Here is a 20,653-nt window from a genome sequence, read left to right on the forward strand (position 1 = left end):
AGTAAATAATCTAAGAAACTATATGGAATGCTCATTAAAAATTTTAGGAGACCTGAGCTGAAATTTGCTTATGGTAGTATTTATCTCGTTTAATGCACTTGAATTAACAAAATAAAATTTAAAATAAAATAAAAACAAATAATTTTAAACATTTAATAATAACATTTGAAAGTTAAGAACCTTGGTTCAATTTTGTATGAAAACTTGATTCAAACAATGCTAAGTTGGTGGTTAGTCTTTGTGTATTCATGAGATAGACTACCATACATAAATAAATCTACTTAAATAGTTAAAAACTGGCTAGTGTATAGCTAAACTAAAACAACCCCATGTAAGCATGGTAACTATATGAAAGTCCAAGCTTTGCAACAATTTCCAGATATCCAACTTTAACATAGCCCTGGCAGAGAAGTGCATCAAAGCCATCAGTGTTTCAAAGTTCAGTGACACAAACTAATTTTTCCTTATTGTTTGGCTATACACATTCACTTACTGGACAGATTAGACTTATTTCTTAACTAACTGTATCTTTCAATCATTGGTCATCATCCAACCCTGAAATAAATGTTAGTTGATTAAGGTAGTAAAGGTTAAAACATTTAAAACACATGCCATCAATCTCAGAAATCAAGTCAATATGTTTAGAGAAAAGAATTATTAGAGAATTTATGAAATTTGGCCTGAACAAATTAATTCATCAGTTTAGCCAAAGGTCTGTCAATGAATTCAATAACTTTTCACAAAGAGAAACATATGTTGCAATTTAAGTTTCTGTTTATAAGCAAATGTTGTGGATTATATCTTCTGAAAAAGGATATACCATTTACACAAATACATTTGAGAGTTCATTTGAAATTGCTCTTGTGTCTTTGAAGATCAGGAAACAGCTCCTGAGGGACTTCGACAATGACTGTACTGTGTACTCCTTCTTGGTCATGGAAGGGATCATGAACCTTACTGGAAGTAAAGGATGTACCAATAAATCATGATGCCAACTGCCTGGGAAAAGGCCACGTTATAGATGAGGGTGCAAATCTCTACTTAACTTGTGTTGAATTTATTGAAAGAATGTAGTTAAAGGTACTTCTAAGGATAAACATGCATGCATACATACATACATACATAACATACATACATTTATTTCTGCCCTATACTTTCATCTAGAATCGAATCTTCAACTAAGAAACACCATTGTATTTTGAGCTAGGTAATGCAACCAACACACATGTTTAGTAGCTGAAGGTCAGAATCATTGCATGGAATTGCTAAGATTGCAGTCAGGGAGTGAGGGGACTTGAACCACCAGGGTGCCAATTGATACTGTTCCTAGCTATTTCCAGCTGCATTTTCATCAACAGTGTGAGCTTCGGAAGAATCATCTACTCTTGCTTCTTGAAACATGATTCTCAGCACAGCATTAACATTTCATGAGATCTTATAAAATGCAGAATCTCAGGCCCCTACTCTGATCTACTGAATCAGAATCTGCATTTTGAGTCCCTTCCCAAATGTTTTATTATTTGAGACTTATTTTGGAAACAAATGCTAGGATTCACACACTGGAAGAAAGCCCCATTGCAACCGTTAAGAATTAATTTTAAATCCCCAAAAAAATTTTCCATAGTTCAAAGAAGCATAATGATTGATATTGTGGGTTTTGTTCCAGACAGAATAAATGACAGAAGATCCACTGAACTATTATTGGTTTGAAACCCGTTCTTTAATTTTTATTTAGGGATTAGTTTAATACTACATAGAAGAAATCTGAGCAATTTACTGCTGAAAATATCATCAGACCAACAATCAACCTTTTAAAAAGCTTTTGCTAGCTTAAGTTCAGCACTCATCAGATCCTCCTCTATTTCTTTTAGCTTATGTTTGATATATACTGCATGTGTTTGGTTTATGGATTTTGATCATAGTTAACTGTGGGAAGTAAAATTGTGGGTTTTAGCTTACTCCCAATAGAATGGAGTGACCAGCTTTAGGCATTGATACTGCAACTAGAAATAAATTCATTCCAACTTGAGTCAGTTCTATTTTTGACTTCCTAAAACTTCCTTATCTCTAGGTAAAGATGTATATGTATATACACATATGCATATAAGATACATAAGATATATATGCATCATATATAATGTAAGTAATACATAATACATATGCATTATATGGAAAATACATATAATATATATATTGTAGCTGTATGTTTATTCTATATAATTATGCACTATATCATACACTATATTATGTGCATATGTATAGCTTATATGTAGTATACATGCAGTTTATTATATAGAAGTTGTATGATCACAATAATCAGCTCTTAATCTAAAAAATTTATGACAGTTGTTCTGTAATTAAATTTTTGTTTGGCAGTCTGTGCAGAGCATTTGGATTTTAGAAGAAATCTGTAGCATGACAAAGAAGAGACAATATATATTTCTGGTATTTTCTGTTCAATTAAAATCCACAGAATAGAAATTTGAAATCTCTTCCTGGCAACTGTGATTTACTTAAGTGTAGTAAAGCCCAGCTTGAGATAATATTATACACACCATAAGACCTTGGAGGTTTCTGGCTGGGCTCCTACGGGTCTATCTCCATGGAAATCTAAACAGTTCAGGATGAGTGTTATTATAGGAGAATGTTGGCATCTGGCTTTTTCTTAACTTCTCTAAGGTACCTGGAGCATAAAAGGATAGGCTTGAATTGTCCAATATTAGAGCAGGATTCATTGGGCGAGCATGTCAATAGTAGAAGGCAGGGTACAAAGAAGAAATATAAGAAAGACACTGTTAGAGTCAATCTCAGAAAGCACAAAAGCCTCAAATATACACACCCCAAGTGAAAAGACTTACATAGATGTGTAGTACCGCCAAGAATGAAAATGTGCTCAACACTGTACATGACAGACATGGGGTGTTACTACACGCTAAAATGAAGATTCTTCGTTCTAAGAATTTCTAAGGGTATGGAGCAACTGGAACCTGACAGCTCACATTGGTGCATACAGTTGGGAAAAATCTGCAGGTTTTTTTTTTTTGGGGGGGGGTCCAGTTGTGGGGCCTGAACTCTGGGTCTGGGCGCTGTCCCTCAGCTCTTCAGCTCAAGGCTAGCGCTCTACCACTTGAGCCACAGTGCCACTTCCGGCTTTTTTCTTTTTGCTTATGTAGTGCTGAGGAATCAAACCCAGGGCCTCATGCATGCAAGGCAAGCGCTCTACCACTGAGCCACCTTCCAGCCCCCTTCTGCAGTTTTAATATGCATGTAATCCACGACCCAAAAAACTTCCATTCTCATTCTGAGGTAAAAAGTAGCTAAGTACATATTCTGATTTCTCTCTATTATATAAAGAGTTCAGATCTTTTATCTAACAACAAAGGCTGGGAAAAAGGAAAAAGCAGTGGAGCACACGGTATAAGGAAGGAAGTTGGTTAGGAACTGTATCTGCTTCACAATTTTACAAGATAATTGGGACCAAACTTCCTAGAAAATGTATGTGGAGAATTTATAAAACTTTGATTAGTCACTTAAAACAGACTTTCTAACTTTGGCTTTTATCTTTTGGCACTAATTCCCTCTGTCCTCTGGGTTGATGAGACAGTAAGGATCTGCAAAGAAAATGACATTCTTCATGCAAATTAAAGACGGGCAGACTCTTCGTATGCACACTACATCTTGTTTTATTCTTGTCTGTCTTATTTATTCATCCACTGTCTTGGGTGTCTGGGAAGGGTGTTTGCCCTGTTAGTCAGAAAATCCCCCCCCCCTCCATCCCTGTTGAACAAAAGAAGAAACTTTTCAACTCTGGAAAGTCCATTTTAGCTTCACTAGTGATAAATAATTTCATTCTGAGTAAGCAGCTTCTACTTTGGACATCTTCTGGTAGAAGAAATGAGTTGTTGTGGAGATGTTTCCTACAGGTGGCCTTCACCTCACTTGTAACAAGCAACCAAATCTGTAATAGGAAACTTTCTAAGCAATCAGAATACTAAAATATTTATGCAAAGTATATATATTTTTCTCTCTTGTTCAGCTCAACCTTCATAAATAGCAGAACATATTGACTTTCTGTTGCTGTGGGGATATTTTAAAATTGCTCTTTATTTGGTGCCCAAGAATAATGCTGTTTTTCTTGGCTTTCAGATTTTCAAAAAGAACATTCCTGCCAAATAGCTGCTATCCACATGCAGTTTCTCTCTTTTTCTCTTTCTTTTTTCCCTCCCTCTTTCCCTCCTTCTCTCCCTCCCCCTTCTTTCCATCCTTCCTGCCTTCCTGCCTTCTTGCCTGCCTGCCTGCCTTCCTCCTTTTATGGGGGGTTGTTCCTGTACTGGCGGTTGGACTCAGGGCCTAGACGCTGTCCCTTGGTTTTTTTTACTCAAGGTTGGTGTTCTACTACTCAAACCACAGCTCTATTTCTGGATTTTTTTTTGCTGGCAAACTGGAGATAACAGTGTCACAGTTTTCTGCCTCAGCTTTGAACCTCTGTCCTCAGATCTCAACCTCCTGAATAGATAGGATTATAAGTGTGAACCACTGACACCTTGCTAGCTAGCAGTTTCTGAATGCAGCTGAATGAAAGCGGGCTTTGACATGTAAAGTGGAAATTCATATCTATTTGTAGGTGGCTAGAAAGCTAGTACTTCCTGTTGGGTTGACCTTATGACCAAGGTTACTATGGGTTTAAATATGATTTCTCCCTTTTCCAAAAGCTTCTGTTGAAATATTTAATCCCAGTTATGAGGCAATGAAGGGTAAAAACCTAATCTCACTATGGAATTTAGAGGTGAGGCCTTTGGGAGGTGATTAGGATTAGATAAATTCACTGGAGTGGAGCCCCATGACTAATAACTGGGCTTTATAAGAAGCAGAAGAGAGAAACTCTCTCTCTCTCTCTCTCTCTCTCTCTCTCTCTCTCTCTCTCTCTCTCTCTCTCTCTCTCTCTCTCTCTCTCACACACACACACACACACACAGAGCATTTCTGGACACTGCCAGCAAAATTGCCATCACCAGAGCCATCATCTTGGATCAGAACTGTGAGTTAAAGTATGCAATTTTGTTCCTTCTTTCCTTCCTTCCTTTTTGCTCCCTTCTTTCTCCCCCATCCCTCCCTTTATCCTCTTTTCCCTGTTTTCTTCAAGGCAGAATTTTACTATTTTGTCCCAGTCTGGCTTCAGACTTCTGCTTCTCCTACCTCAGTCATCCAAGTAGCTGTGATTTCAGGCATGCAATATCATGCCTGGGTTACATTTCTTCTCTATAATTTAACCAGTCTGTAGGATTGTGTTACTAGCAACAGAAAGCAGACTACATAGGTTTCCTCTTCCTAATTTCCCTGATGAACTTTGTTACTCCCAGTGGGTTTCAAAGTTGACTTGGACCTTCTACACACTTAAGGTGGGACTTCTAGTCCTCTTCCAGGAGAATTAGTATGTACAGATACACTGGGTGATGGAATAAAGGATAGAGGGACCATGACTGAATGCTTTTAATGCTCTAAGGATGTCATGATAGATTATCAAAACATTTTTATGTGTATGACGGTAGTGGGACTTAAACTTAGGTCCTCTTGTTCTTTCTCAGCTTTTTAAATTAAGGTTGGCATTCTATCACTTGAGTCACACCTCCACTTTCAGCTTCTCAGTAGTTAATATTAGAGATAAAAGTCACAGACTTTCTTGCCTGGGCTGACTTCAAACTATGATCCTCAGATCTCAGCCTCCTGAATAGCTAGTGTTGCAGGCAGGAGCCAATGATGTCCAGACAAAACATGTGGGGTTTTTTTTGTTTGTTTGTTCGGATTTCTATTTTGTACATGCCTGTTCTCGGGCTTGAACTCAGAGCCTGGGTACTATGAGCTTTTGTACTCAAGGTTAGCACTCTCACATTTGAGACACAGTTCCACTTCTGGCTTTAGGGTTAATTGGAGATAAATAAGAGTCTTATGGACTTCCCTGCTTGGGCTGGCTTTTTGAACTTTGATCCCAGGGATAGGTTAAAGGATTACAGACATGAACCATAGACACCTGGCTAAAACCTGTACTTTAAGTGAAATGACAGAGTGAAGAGAAACAAACAGTGGTGGTAGGATAAAAGGAAATAAAAGAAAGATAAATAGGAAAACCTAGCATAATTATTAAATTGTAAAGTAACTAGTAAAGATAATTAACATTCTTTAACGTCAATTATTTAATTTTAAACCTCTCATGTTAATTTAGGCTATAGCACATGTCACAATTATGTAGTTGTCATTCCTTTTTGCCAGAAGCTCCTAAATTAATAAGTAGCTTATCCCCAACTGTCTTGATAATTCTTGTATCACAGATGTTAATGCCAGCTATTAAGGGAATCTTTTTTCAACATGTGCAATATCAACAGCTATTTCTTTTGCTGAATACTTTACTTTTATGTTTAACAGATAGAACAAAAACAGAAAGTAAGAGAGAGAGAGATCCTAGCATCCTTGCAGAAAGCAGTTTGTACCACAGAGATGTCAAGACACAATCTCCGTGAGATCCACAACTGCTCAGGTAAATTCAGCTACTTCATGTGCTAGGTTACTGAAATAATAGTTATTCAGCCATTTTACTTATAAGTCAGAATTTCACCTTACTTTTTGGAAAGGAAAAGGGAGGTAGTGGGTCTTGAGACTCCATATAAGTGCTCTATACTGAGCTACACCCCCAGCCCTTGGTTGTTGTTGTTGTTTAAATTATCTTTAAGTAGTTGTACAAAGGAGGTGTCATTTAACAAAGCAGTTTGTGAATACAATGCATCTTGATCAGTGTCACCCCTTTAACAGTTGGACATTTTTCTAACATGTAGAAAATTTGGAAGAAATAAAGAACCTTTAAAACTTAACACACCTACCATTTAGATTCAACAACATTTAATACTGCTGAAACATTAGTGTTTTGCCATTTAAGTGGGTAGGTATGTGTTTGGTTCACTCCTTTTAATATAAATCACAGTTTAACATAAACTACATTTTTTAACAGAATTTAAAAAATAATGAGAGGGCTGAGAAGGTGGCTCAGTGGTAGAGCGCTTGCCTTGCATGCCAGAGGCCCTGGGTTCGATTCCTCAGCACCACATAAGCAAACAGAAAAAAGCTGGAAGTGGCCCTGTGGCTCAAGTAGTAGAGTGCTAGCCTTGAGCTGAAGAGCTGAGGGACAGTGCCCAGGCCTAGAGTTCAGGCCCCACGACCGGACAAAATAATAATAATAATAATGAGAGCAAACCTACAGCTGAGAACAATCTGGCTTCTTCAAATTAGACCTACAGTAAAAAATCATCAGCATGAGTGGGCACCAATGGCTCACACCTGCAATTGTAGCTACTCAGGAGGCTGAGATCTGAGGATCACAGTTTGAAGCCAGCCGGGGCAGAAAAGTCCACGACTCTTATCTCCAATAAGCTACTCAAAACTGGGTAGTGGAGCTGTGGCTCAAAATGGTATAGCGCTACCCTTGAACAAAAAGAGCTCAGGGACAGCATCCAGGCCCTGAGTTCAAGCCCAGCACTGACAAACAACAACAAAACCTCAGCATTTGGTATCAGCTGCTGACAACACCATGACTTTATGGGATTGCCTAACCAGCTTTTTTCCTTAGCTCTGGCACCTAGACTGGAGTTCAGCTTTTCTAATCTATCACATGCACTAGTGCAGTGTACCAGTTTCTGGCCTTCTGGCTTTTCTGGTGTTGTCCTAGTTCAAAGGAGACTCAGGCCCAAGGGGTTGTTAAGTTTGCAAATCTAAAGTCATAAAATAGGGGTACATCATCTTAGAGTGGAAATAGGAACAGAAACTTAAGGAAGCTACTAGAGCAGAAAGAAACCAAGAATACATACAGCTTAATTTTAGGCCCCAAGGATTTCCCCTTTAATTTTCACTATTTCATGGAGGTAGCTCCAATCTGCTGTGTCCTTTTCAGTCAGTCAAATGGAAGTGCTAGGAAATGTGAGCAATGGCATGAGCACTGATCAGCAGGCACCCTGGAAACCCACAATGTCTTTCTGACCCAGGGATGATGTCCCTATTGTTTTTCTACTTTCTTTCTCTGTTCTAATCTTTGTGATTTCCTTTGTATTTTCACTCTAATGGATCAAGTATGGAAATAATTCTAAAAGTAGCAATCTAGCCATAGTACTGGTGGCTTACACCTGTAATCCTAGTTATTCAGGCTGAGATCTGAAGATCATGGTTCAAAGCTAGCATAAGTAGGAAAGTCCATGAGACTCTTATCTCCAAATAACAACAACAACAACAAAAAGCTGAAAGTGGAGCTGTGGATCAAGTGGTAGAGCACTAGCCTTGACTAGAAAAGTTCAAAAACAGCATTCAGGACCTGAGTTCAAACCCCAAGGCTGGTGGAAAAAAAGTAGAAGTCTCTGTTATCTAATTGGGCAATAGTTTGTGCAATCTCTCTAGGCTAAAATAGAGATTACATAGACTATTGGACATGTTTTGACTTCCAGTTGATGAAGGCAGAGACCATAACATTTTTGTTCATGGTTGTTTCTTCAGTGTCTGACAGAATTCTACACACTGGTATGAGTGCTAAATAAGTCTTCGTTGAATAAATCGATAAGTGACTAAATAGATACTTGGGGACTCTTAGCTTCTCCAAAGTTCCTTAAAATTAATCATTCTTTGTTTACTTGTCTCAATAGTAAGATATGATTTTTATTTTGATTTTTGGGTTTCATTTTGGTTCCAGACATTTCCTGGGGCTTAGACTTGGGTCTTGGGCACTGTTTATGAGTCTTGAGGTTTTTTGCTCAAGACTAGCACTCTACCACTTGAGCCACAGCTCTACTTCTGGGCGTTTTGGTAGTTAAGTGGAGATAAGAGTCTCACAAGCTTTTCTGCCTGGGTCAACTTTGAACTGTGATCCTCAGAGCTCAATCTCCTCAATCTCCTGAGTAGTTAGAATTACAGGTATGAGCCACTGGCACCTGCAAGCTAGGCAGTTTTCATTGCCGAAAAATAACAAACGTACTAGAGCTTAACATTAAACTGAGTTGGTTCCATTAAACAGCCTGTTAGGTAATATGAAATGTAAGAAAATACAAAGAAAGAGATCAATAGTAACTGTCATTGGCTTATACATCCATACCTGGAGCCTGAACAATACTAGTTTAAACAAGAAAAAATGCAGCAGTCCTTTGTACATGTCATGTAGAAGTTCCACACTCTATTTGGCTAAAGATCTTTGTCCCTCATTGAACTGTTGCCAGTTTGGTAAGACCACAGTTTTTGTAGGAATAATGAAAGATGACCAAAATTTTTACCTTATCCCTTTGAAATGTATCAATATATGAAAATTTAAAAACACTTAAAATTAAAAAGAAGCAGCAATTTTATTTTTCCTTCATCAACAGTATCTACTTGTATTAATAAGGGTTAAGTTAAGTGACAATCTGGAAGAAAAGGGGACTTCCTGCTAAAATCATCTTTGTTAGGGTTCTAAGCTTAATTTGCTTACTGGAATGATGTTTGGAGTGGGAGATTTTCAGATATGTATGGACCCCCACTATCACCAACATACCCTCTCTGCTTCTTTTAACCATCATCTAAAATTTATAAGCTGGGCACAGGTGGCTCATGCCTGTAATCCTAGCTACTCAGGAGGCTGAGATCTGAGGATCATAGTTCAAAGCCAGCCCAGGCAGGAAATCCAAGAGATTCCCATCTCCAATAAACCACTCAGAAAACCAGAAATGGCGCTGTGTCTCAAGTGGTAGAATGCTAGCCATGAGCTGAAGAGCTGAGGGACAGCACCCAGGCCCAGAGTTCAAGCTCCACAACCAACAAAATAAATAAGTAAAATTATAGCATTGCCCACTTTTAACAAGCATTGAAATTTGTAAGTGCTACAAACTTAGGAATTGACAAAATAATTCTTGAAGTAAAGTAATAAGAATGTTCACAGGAAAAGTACTTCCCATGCACTGTGGCTCAATTGGTAGAGTGCTAACCTTGAGCGCAGAGAGATTCAGGGACAGTGCCCAGGCCCTGAGTTCAAGCCCATGACTGACAAAAAAAAAAAAACAAAGAAAGAAAAAAAAAGAAAAAGGAAAAGAAAAAAGAAAGGAAAAGAAAAGAAAATGAAAAGAAAGGGGACCAATGCTATATATATAAATACCAAAAGCCTGAGGATAGTTTCCAGCCACATGAGGTGTTATTATAATGATATTGGTGAAATGCAAAAGGATCTGGAGAAAGTGCTTTGCATAGTGAAATTCTTGCAGGCTTTCAGATATTGAGAACCTATTTGTAAAACTGAGCTATATAAATAATTAACAGTAAGAAAAATAAAGCCTATGTTTTTCTACAGAAATTGAATGAATTATCGAAATTTGAGAAGGTGTTAAGAGTCTTGGAAATATGAATTCTTTGGGTTTTTCATTTCCACTGTGCAAAGCTAGTGTGGGATATTTCAACCATACTGTCAAATAATCTATGCATAAATTGGAGAGAACAGTTCCACTGAAAGAGTTACTTTATTTTTTTTAAAGTACTGTATCCAGTTTAAAAATAAACTCACCTTGTACATGCTTTCATATTTCCCTGTCTTAATTAATTCTTCAAGTTAATTTATTTTCATCAAAACACTTGTCAATGTGTAGATCATAACATCCCATTCAAATCTAGTAATGAATTTAAGGCAATGTGATTAAAATGATCCTTACAAAGGGAATATAATATTATATTTGCATTCAGAATAAATTATTTAAGTCTGCATAGCTTGTAATAACCATATAACTCCCTTTACCCTTGTGTGTTTATTTTGTTTTGTTTTTTTGGTGCAGTCCTGATATTTAAACTCAGGGCCTGGGTACTGTCCTTGAGCTTTTTTGTTCAAGGTTAGTGCTCTACCACTTGAGCCAACCTCTACTTCCAGCTTTTTTTGTGGTTAATTGGAGATAAATGTCTCAAGGACTTGCCTTCCCTGGCTGGCTTTGAACCGTGATTCTCAGATCTTAGCTTCCCAAGTAGCTGGCCACTAACACCCAGAAATTTACCCTTGTTTTATAGTACCAAAGGTATTATTGAGTTTTAAAACATAAAACGTTGGCAGCAGTCCTTTATAAGTGCATAGACACATTAAAGTATGTTTTTATAAACTTTTATTTGAGTTGCTTTGCCTTGTTTGAAGAATTTAAGCAATGCAAAGTCAAACAAAGTCACCAAAGATGAGGTGATGTGGCCTACCATAACAAAAAGTTATTGGTAGTAGAATTTTAAACTTGAAGTGGACCCAAATTTTCATGTGTAAACAATGAAATACAGTCCAACTCATTGAAAGAGTGCAAATAAAGGCATGTCTAGTAACACGGTGACCTGTATGTCCTCCCATACATTGTATAGTTGCAGCTTTCTTCATCATTTTAATGTTTTACCACTCATTCTGGCTTTGACAGTTGTACCCTACTGACTACAAAATTTGAACAAGAGTACTTATTAGTTGTTCTTTTTTCTTCTTATTAAACTTAAACCTTTCTAAAAAATTTTGCATTTTACATTTGGTTTTCAATTCACTGAGAATGCAACTTCATGTATAGTTTAGAGAGACATTCAGCCCCAGTTGTCACCCTTGTGAAAAATCAGTTGTTCCAGAACGATTTATTGTACAACTCTTTCTTTTCAGATGTCTTGTTAAAGTTGTCTTGATCCTTCTTGCTGCTTAACAGTTTCATATAACAAAAAAGAGAATCCTTTGTCAACCTGGTGCCAATGGCTTACACGAATAAATCTAACTACTTGTGAACAAAAGGGGATTTTGGTTTGAGGCCAGCCTAGGCAGAAAAATTTGTGAGACCCTTTCTCAGTCCCCAAGGTGTGGTGATACATGCCTGTGATCCTAGCTACAGTGGGAAGTTTGAAATAGGTGGATCCTTTACTACACATGTGCTTGGGTGGGCAGCAGGATCCTATTATTAGTTTATTAGATTATTTGTTATTATATCCTAGTTATCACTATAAAGTATTTCTTTACAATTATATTTTCCAATTTTGTTGCTGGTTTGTAGGAATCCACTATCACAATCTTCTCATTTAAAAAATATAGCTCATATCCTCTAGCCTTTTTATTTGAATATTTTGTTTGTGAATTATGGCAGCTATGATTCATCTTTTCTGATATCTACAACTTAAAACTACCATTCTACCATTGGAACAGTTTTGGGTTCTAAATGCAGTGTGTCTAACATTTAAATGTGAAGTATGATGCTTGATGCAGATCTTCATTAAATGAAGGAACTTTCCTGCTACTGTTGTTTAGCTCAAATTTGTTGAATCTCATTCTTTCAAAATGATTTTTCTGTCTGTTAAGATGATCTCACAGTTTTTTCCTTTTATCATTTTATGTGCTGGATTGCAAAACTAATTTCCAATTTTAAACTCTGCATTCTTGAGATAAATGTACTTCTTAATATTATTATGATAGGAGTAGTAGAAGTAGTAGTAGTAGTAGTAACAGTAGTATTTTTGGTGTCATCGGGTCTGGATTTTCACCTGGGCAAACCTGAACCTCCATCTGCCTACTTTAGATTTCTCATTGTGCTGGAATCACAGGTACACACCACTGGATCTAGCTTCCCTTGGTGAGATAGTCTTGTGGATTATTTATGGCCAAGCTGGCCTGGAACCCTGATGCTCTCAGTTCTAGCCATCTTAGTTTTTAGCCCAGCTATTGATTAAGGAGGGATCTTGAGAACTTTAAAAAAGTCTAGCCTCAAATCTCAATTCTGTCAGGTTATAGGCATAAGCCACCTATACCAACCTTACTCTCTTACTGTTTTGATGTTTGGCTTCTCTTTGGTTTTCACCCTATTTTCATTCTAATTCTAACGTCTTTTTTTTCTTCTTCTGCTTTTGATGCATTTTGCTAGTGGTTTACCTACTTTGTTAATCTTTTCAAGGACTTAACTATGCTTTGTTGATCAAATCCATTGTAAATTTTTTCTTTATTGATTTGTGTTCTTGTTTTCAAACTTGATTTTTTAATAATGTTTTGTTCTTCTCTAAAATTAAATTGAAGATGAAGATCATTTATATTCTCAGCTTTCTTCTTTGTCAGTACAAGTATTTCTTATCCTCTAAGCCCCAATTATCCATGAACTTTGACATGCAACATTTCTATTATTATTTGGTCCTGGTGGATATTGAGACAGCAGGACTCATGGGATGAAATGTGGATATGTGCTCTTGCATTTGTCCAGTGCTCAATCAATGCTATTTTCAGAGCTAATTTTTCTCTATATCCTTGAAGCTCAGACAATCCTATAATTCTTCTGCTCTCTAGCCATTCATAAAGCAACAAATGAATACAGTGATCTTTGTTTTGTAATTATTTAGTACAGTATAAAAGAAAAAGGCATCAGCATTCATTAATAGATAAGTCTTTCATTTTCATAGTTCAAGTCTGCAGTGGAAAATGTGAGGGTGGTTGCATCTTTTATTTATGCATTTCTCACCTTTGTTTCCTTCTTTCTAGATGGCTTCTAACTTCCCTAAGATTGGCTTGGGGAAAGAGAGGAAATAAGGAACAGGGAAGGTTTTGTTTATTTAGTACTTGCATGAGATTGTAAAGGTCCTCCTTGGATATTGTTCTTTTTTGGATGCTTTATGGTCTGGTTCAGAGTCACTACCCAAGAAGCTAGTCCCTTATAGAGGTCATTTTGAAGCCTCTTCTGACTTTCTTCCACTTTTGACCAGGGTCTGTTCCAGAGGAACTATACACTCTTTTGTCAGAAGAAACTGAGAGTAAGGCAGTCCCAAAAGTATGGACGTTTTCTGAAATTCAGAATTTGCTCTTCATTTCTAAATTTTGAGTCAAATGGCCAACCATATCCCATAGATAACATGGAATCTGCATTAAAGTTATCAAGTGATGCTTTTGGAGGTCCCTTTGCTTATCTCAAAGTGAGGGACTTACTACAGAAGTCCTATCAAAATCATCTTGTGTTCTTCTGGTCATCCATTTATAGGTTTACCAAATTTCTTTCTAACTGCTGTCATGTTTAAAAATCTGGCTCATAGTATTTAAAAGTGTATTTTTACATTTCCCCAATATATCTTTTTTTTTCTGGTTGGTTGTGGGGCTTGAACTCTGGGCCTAGGCACTGTCCCTCAGCTCTTCAGCTCAAGGTTAATGCTCTACCACTTGAGCCACAGTGCCACTTGAGCCACAGTACCACTTCCTGCTTTTTCTGCTATGTGGTGCTGAGGAATCGAACCCAGGGCCTCATGCCTGCAAGGCAAACATTCTCCCACTGAGTCACCTTCCCAGTTCTGCTCTCAGTCTTGTCCCACAAATTCTTTTTTTCTTTTGGTCCGTCATGGGGCTTGAACTCTGGGCCTGGGTACTGTCCCTCAGCTCTTCAGCTCAAGGCAAGAACTCTACCACTTGAACTACAGCACCACTTATGGTTTTCTAGTGGTTTATTGGAGATAAGAGTCTCACAGACTTTCCTGCTGGAGCTGGCTTTGAACCTGATCCTCAGATCTCAGCCTCCTGAGTAGCTAGGATTACAGGCGTGAGCCACTGGTGCTGGCTACAATAATATTTTAAACACACCTACAAAGTGAATATATAGAACCTGTAATAACTGAAAAGATCTGGGTTCTAGTTCTTTTTTTTTTTTTCTTTTTGGTCTTGGGGCTTGAACTAGGAGCCTGAGTACTGCCCCTGAGCTCTTTTTGTTCAAGGTTAGTGTTCTGCCACTTTAAACCACATCACCACTTCCAGTTTTCTGGTGGTTAATTGGAGATAAGAGTCTCATGGACTTTCCTGCCTGACCTGGTTTGAACTAGGATCCTCACATCTCAGCTGCCTGAACAGCTAGGATTACAGGCATGAGCCATTAGCACCCGGCAGGGTTCTAGTTCTATTTTATGTTTCTTCTGCTAGTTCTTGTTTATGATAACTTGTTTCTATGTATATTTCACATTTAGGATTGTGAATTGCTTCATGGAGCTTTCTCTCCTGAAAAATCTTTGTTTTAATATTTACCTTTCTAACTTCACATAGAACTCCCCTATGACCCAGCAATCACACTTTTGGGCATTTACCCAAATGTTTACAAACAAGACCACACTAAAGCTACCAGCACAACTATGTTTATTGCAGCATTATTTACCATAGCTAAGATATGGAACCAACCCAGATGCCCCTCAGTAGATGAATGGATCAAGAAAATGTGGTATATATACACAATGGAATTCTATGCCTCCATCAGAAAGAATGACATTGCCCCATTTGTTAGGAAATGGAAAAACTTGGAAAAAATTATATTAAGTGAAGTAAGCCAGGCCCAAAGAAACATAGGTCCCATGGTTTCCCTTATTTGTAATATCTAGTATATGTATGAGTCAAGCGGAAAAGGTCAGATAATGTGATGTCAGGAAAATGAACCCTTAGATGTGTATTTTAATGTTTTTTTCTTTCATGCATGTGTTTCTAACGCATTTATAAGATTATCTCTTTGTTGCTTTGTATGTCCCTCCCCCACAGTATAACCCCTGCTTTCAATATATTTGATGTCAGTATAACTTGTGGAGGAGATGGGGAAAAACCAGTTGTTTAAGGATATAGGTGGACCTGTTGCAACAATGAGAAGTACAAGTTGTCATGTCCAAAATGAACTTTACAACATCGGTGTGGGGGGGGGGGGAAGGGGGGGAAGGAGAAGGATTGGGATTGGGGGGGAGGGGGGAGGCTGGGAAGGGATGTGAAGGGTAAACAAAGGAGGAGGCTGCAATGCTTGGTAAGAAATGTACGCATTATCCTGCTCATGTAATTGTAACTCCTCTGTACAGTATGTTCACAAATAAAATAAAATAAAATAAAAAAATATTTACCTTTCTAAAGGATGTGTTAACTTCTTATAGGCAACTTGAAAGCATTAAGCTGGCATTTCACTATGCTACTATCTTTGTTTGGCATTTCCTTGCCCATGCAGATTGTGTAAATTCAAATTCTAAATCTGTTTGAGGGCATGGAAATTTTTCAGAGAAAATTAACACTATCTATTAAAACTTTTTTTTCCATGCCAACAGAGGAAATTCCTTCTATATTCCTTTTTCTGTTATGCAGATTTTTCTTTTAGTCCATTTTACAAAGGTGTTAGCTTTCAAATTTTCTGATTTCAAATAAGAATTTCGGACACAGGACCTTGTACGATCTTATGATCATGTGTTCAGATCATGTGTTGGTAATTGAGATGGATAATGCCTCCAGTAGTAGGATACATATCACCTTTATAAAGCAGTGATTAGTTTTCTTTTTCATGGCCTGTGTCTACCTCCTACAGTTTTTTGAAAGGTCTGGTATGTATCTGGAATGGCTTTATAGAAATATTTCAACCAGTGATTGGGGATTTTTTTTGTATAATTTTAAGGCTTCTCATTTGATATGGTATAAAATATTATAGGAAGCAAACTTACAGGCCTTAATTTTTTCAAATCTGAAAATATTTTTTGTAAATTTGTATATATCTCTCATATGAGAATAAAATCATAGCATTGTTCTAGTCTGTATTGCATTATTTGCTATTACCTTAAGTAAACCATTTAACATTTCTCAAAGGGTTAGAGAACTAGAAGTGAGTCCTAAGTTTTCTTCAAGTTCTAACATTCATTATACCTTTAAGGTATAATGGTGAATCTGCAAGATGCAATATTCAGAATGTGGGCTTGTGGCTTTTTTTTTTTTGTCAGTCGTGGGGCTTGAACTCTGGGCCTGGGCGCTTTCCCTCAGTTCTTCAGCTCAAGGCCAGCGCTCTACCACTTGAGCCACAGCGCCACTTCTGGCATATTTTTAGTACTATACAACTTTCATATTACCTTGACTTTTCCTGACTTCGGCCCAGAGGTTTTTGTTGTTGTTGTGTTTTGTTTTCAAAATTGTGGCAAAACAACCAACATAAAATTTGCCATCATGTACCATTTTAAGTGAATAGTATAAAATATACATTTCAAATGTTTAGTAAAATGTAGTCACTTCCTGTGCAATGTTGAGCTTTTAAACTTGAAGATTTAGGTTACTTATTGACAAAGGACACATATATTTTATCTCCTTCCTCTTGCCCTTACTCACCTTTTTCCTTCCTTCCTTCCTTTCCACTGATTGAAACAATTTATGAAACGAGTAATGCCGTAACATAAATTCACATAATTGACTCAATTTCTCATGTTGTTTTCCATATATATTTTTAGAATGTAGTATAAAGTCTAATTTAGGGAGGCACAATCAAGTATTAGGTAAAATAATAAGCTAAAACAATACTTATACAGCACGTAACTTTCTTTCTTCTTCTTCTGGGCCCCCAAACTATAGTTTGAATTCAGGGCTCTGTGATTGCTTGGCAGGCACTCTATCTTGTGTTTCATGAACAAGGGGTATTTCCCATGAAGACTTCTAATTTTTATTACCTGTCAAAGAGTTAATATCTCTTTGCTGAACAAATAGGCATGTAATCTTCCTAATTCAGGCCATCCAGTAGACAAAACTTTGTGTCCCCAATTCCTGGAACCTATAAATATTAGCTCACTTGGGAAAAGGACTTTGCGGGTGTGTTTAACTGTGTAGACTGGGAAATGGGAAAATTCTTCTGAATTATTTAGGTGAGTCCTTAAAAATCAGTCTTTCCCAGGGGCCATGAATGGAACACTTGATTACGGAAGGATGGGAAAGATGCAACATCACTACCTTCCAAGAGGACCATCATATAAGCCAAGGAATGTAGACAGAAGGTGAAGGGGGCAAGGAATTCCAATTCCCTTCATCCTTGAAAAAGAACACGGCCCTTCGGACACTTGCTCTGAGCCTAAGGAGACTCACACAGGACTTCCTACCCACAGACAATCAGAGTTGCCTGCGTTGTACACATTTGTGCTGTTAATGTTTTGAAGGCTTGCGGGCAATATGAAGCGAATACAGGCTCATTCCAGTTACCTAAGCTGATGAATTATTGTGTAGTTCATGAAAACATTTTAACACGTGCAGGGCCCATTGCTGGCTTAATCTGTAACGTTGCCAGAGCGTGAGATGGGCAGTACCGTCTAACTTGTGGGCAGTACGCTGTCCTTGAGGACGTTCAGTCCACAAGGTCTGCTCAGCCTTCTCCCATGTGCTTCAAAAACCACTGGTGACCTCAGATGCAGGAGAAAAACGCTCCGGATGTTCATGCTGTCCCCTACGTTTGTCCCCCGTGTTTGGCGAGGGCTGTGGTTCTGTCCTGGTGGAAGTCATGGCTGACTCCGAGGTGTGGGACCCAACTGTGGGAGGCAACCGCTGGTCTCCTAAAGCCCCCGGGGCATCTGGTAACACTACGAGTCACAGAGCCGCCACAGCCCGAACGACGATGGCTGCGGGGGCCCTGATGTCCTCGCTGCACTGAGCCACCGAGCCCAGCTCCTTCCCGTCGCAGAGTCCGCCACGGCCCAGCCGGCTACACGAAGCCACGCGATACTTGCATTCACCGCGGAGCTTCCGCGCCTCTCGGTGAAAACCCCTCAGGAAGATTGCCCCGCCCACAGCCCCTGGCAACATCTGGGACGGGGTGTGTGTGGCGGGGGTGGGGGGGGGAGGGGGCGGTTATTCCTAGCCACTCTCGCGGGATTTTCCGAACGAGGGTTGGGAGGACTGTACCCGGAAGCCCGATCCCGAAAGGGAGACCCGAGGTTGCGGTGTTCAGCTCCAGCTCCCCCCCCCCCCCCCCCCCCGCGGCCGATATCGAAGCGGCGAGGTGGATGCCTCTTTGCCAGTTTCACACAGCTTCCTGCAGCTCCGGTGCTGCCGTTCCTCTCCTGGCGCCACCTTTGCGTCCGTCTCCTCCTTGTGCCTTCAGGCCCCCGCGGGGCGATGTTGGGAGGGCGGCGGGAGGTGGTGTGGGCCGCGGTGGGCCTTCCAGGCTCCTCTCCCTTCCCCGCTGCCCTCCGCTCGCCGAGTTGTGAGTGCTGCTGGGCTGCCGAGCCCCTCCCCCGGGCCAGATGGATCCTTCGTCCCCGAAGCCCCCCTCGGGAACGGCCCGCAAAGGTATGAGCTCCGGGCTCGGCTCACCGCGCGGGCACCAGCTTTCCAGCCCCTCACGGAAACGGGCCCTTCCAGGGCACTTCCGGTTGGGGTTGTACTCTGGCTTTGAGTGGCCACTACGGATTGTGACCCTCTTCATGTTAGAAACATGAACCTGGATTGTCGAGGCAGACTGCCCTTTGTAGCTAAGCATTCTCACAGTTTTCTTGCGGAGGAACTTTGGGTACTTTACTCATCTGTAAAGTTGGGATCGTTGCCCGGTTCTTATCCATGTAAAATGAGACCTGGGAGCTAAGCATTTATGTGACTGCGTCTGAACCATAGTGTGTAGTAAATGTTTCATATATATATATATACACACATATATAATAGATAAGACATAATATGTACTGTATATAATACATATAACATATAACATATAATAGATAATACATACATACTTTGTATAATATATAACGTATATAATAACGTATATAATACATATATATTATGTAATATATATGTACTATAGATAGTTGGGGTTTTGTTGTTGTTGTTTTTTGTCGGTCGTGGGGCCTGAACTCGGCCTGGGCGCTGTCCCTCAGCTCTTCAGCTCAAGGGTAGTGCTCAACCACTTGGGCTATCGTGCCACTTCCGCCTTTTTCTGCATATGTGGTGCGGAGGAATCGAACCCAGGGCCTCATGCATGCAAGGCAAGCACTCTACCACTGAGCCACCTTCCTAGCCCGTAATTTTTTTTTTTGTGCCCCAGTCATTCGTGAATGGTAAAAGTTTAAGAAGGTGAATAAAGACTGAGTATATAAATATTTGAGCCTGACATAGGTGTCTTAACACCTGTAGTGCTAGCTACTTACGAGGTTGAGATCTGAGAATCACAGTTGGAAGCCAGCAACAAATCAGAGAATCTTTAATAATCAGCAACAGCTGGAGTGTTGCTGAAGTGGGAACCAGCCTTAAATCAGAAAGCTGGAAAAGCACTAGGCCTTGAGTTCAAGCCCCAGTACTGGTGCACTTCCACACACAAATTGAGATATTTGTTCAGATTATTACACAAAACTTGATACATGATGTATCGTGGCAAGGATTTATATTCTGCCTCTAATATGTCACAGAGTTTTAGGAAGGTATGGTTAATTATCTTGAGATGCTCTTTTGTCTCTAAATAATTTCCAGTATATAACAGATAGTATGTAACATATACTATCTACTGCAAGTTTCTGCATTACTACTACTATACTTATCTACTTGTTTTTACTTTGAGAATAGTATCCATCTCATAAATGATGGATTCAGGGCTAAGTCTCAGCATAGGCAAGCAACAGGCCTGACCTCTTGAGAGCCAGGAATTAACAACATTGTAACTCAGTCTTAGCACAAATATGAATACCTATACAAGTCTGACAGGTGAAAACAAATGAGGCTGCTGAGTGGACATTATAATGCCTGAGATGCTCATTCCTAAACCTAGTGAAAGAATCGGTCACTTTGGTATGTAAGTTAAGTGTGTTAGTGGAAGGGTCAGAAAACTTAAGGGCTCTGAGGTGGTTTCATGTTTGAAGAATAGTAAGGTGGGCAGTTTGGAATGAAAGGATAGAGATCAGATCATAA

At 39.0% G+C, this 20,653-nt stretch overlaps 1 protein-coding gene across 5 annotated transcripts in view; it reads left to right on the forward strand.

Annotated features, from left to right (window-relative positions):
- Window positions 1-18,738: 18,738 nt before the first annotated feature.
- Ercc6l2 (ERCC excision repair 6 like 2) overlaps window positions 18,739-20,653 on the forward strand; it is a 213,046-nt gene continuing 211,131 nt past the window's right edge. For all 5 annotated transcript variants that reach the window (XR_011374293.1, XR_011374292.1, XM_070033710.1 and 2 more), the window contains exon 1: window positions 18,739-19,048. Coding sequence is in view for 3 of the 5 variants with exons in the window: in XM_070033710.1 (XP_069889811.1) it covers window positions 19,003-19,048 (46 nt within the window). In the remaining 2 variants the exon portion in view is untranslated. The remainder of the gene's footprint in view (window positions 19,049-20,653) is intronic.

Source organism: Dipodomys merriami, unplaced genomic scaffold (assembly GCF_024711535.1).
Source record: "Dipodomys merriami isolate MVZ:Mamm:240054 unplaced genomic scaffold, mDipMer1.0.p SCAF_22, whole genome shotgun sequence".
Classification (NCBI taxonomy): domain Eukaryota; kingdom Metazoa; phylum Chordata; class Mammalia; order Rodentia; family Heteromyidae; genus Dipodomys; species Dipodomys merriami.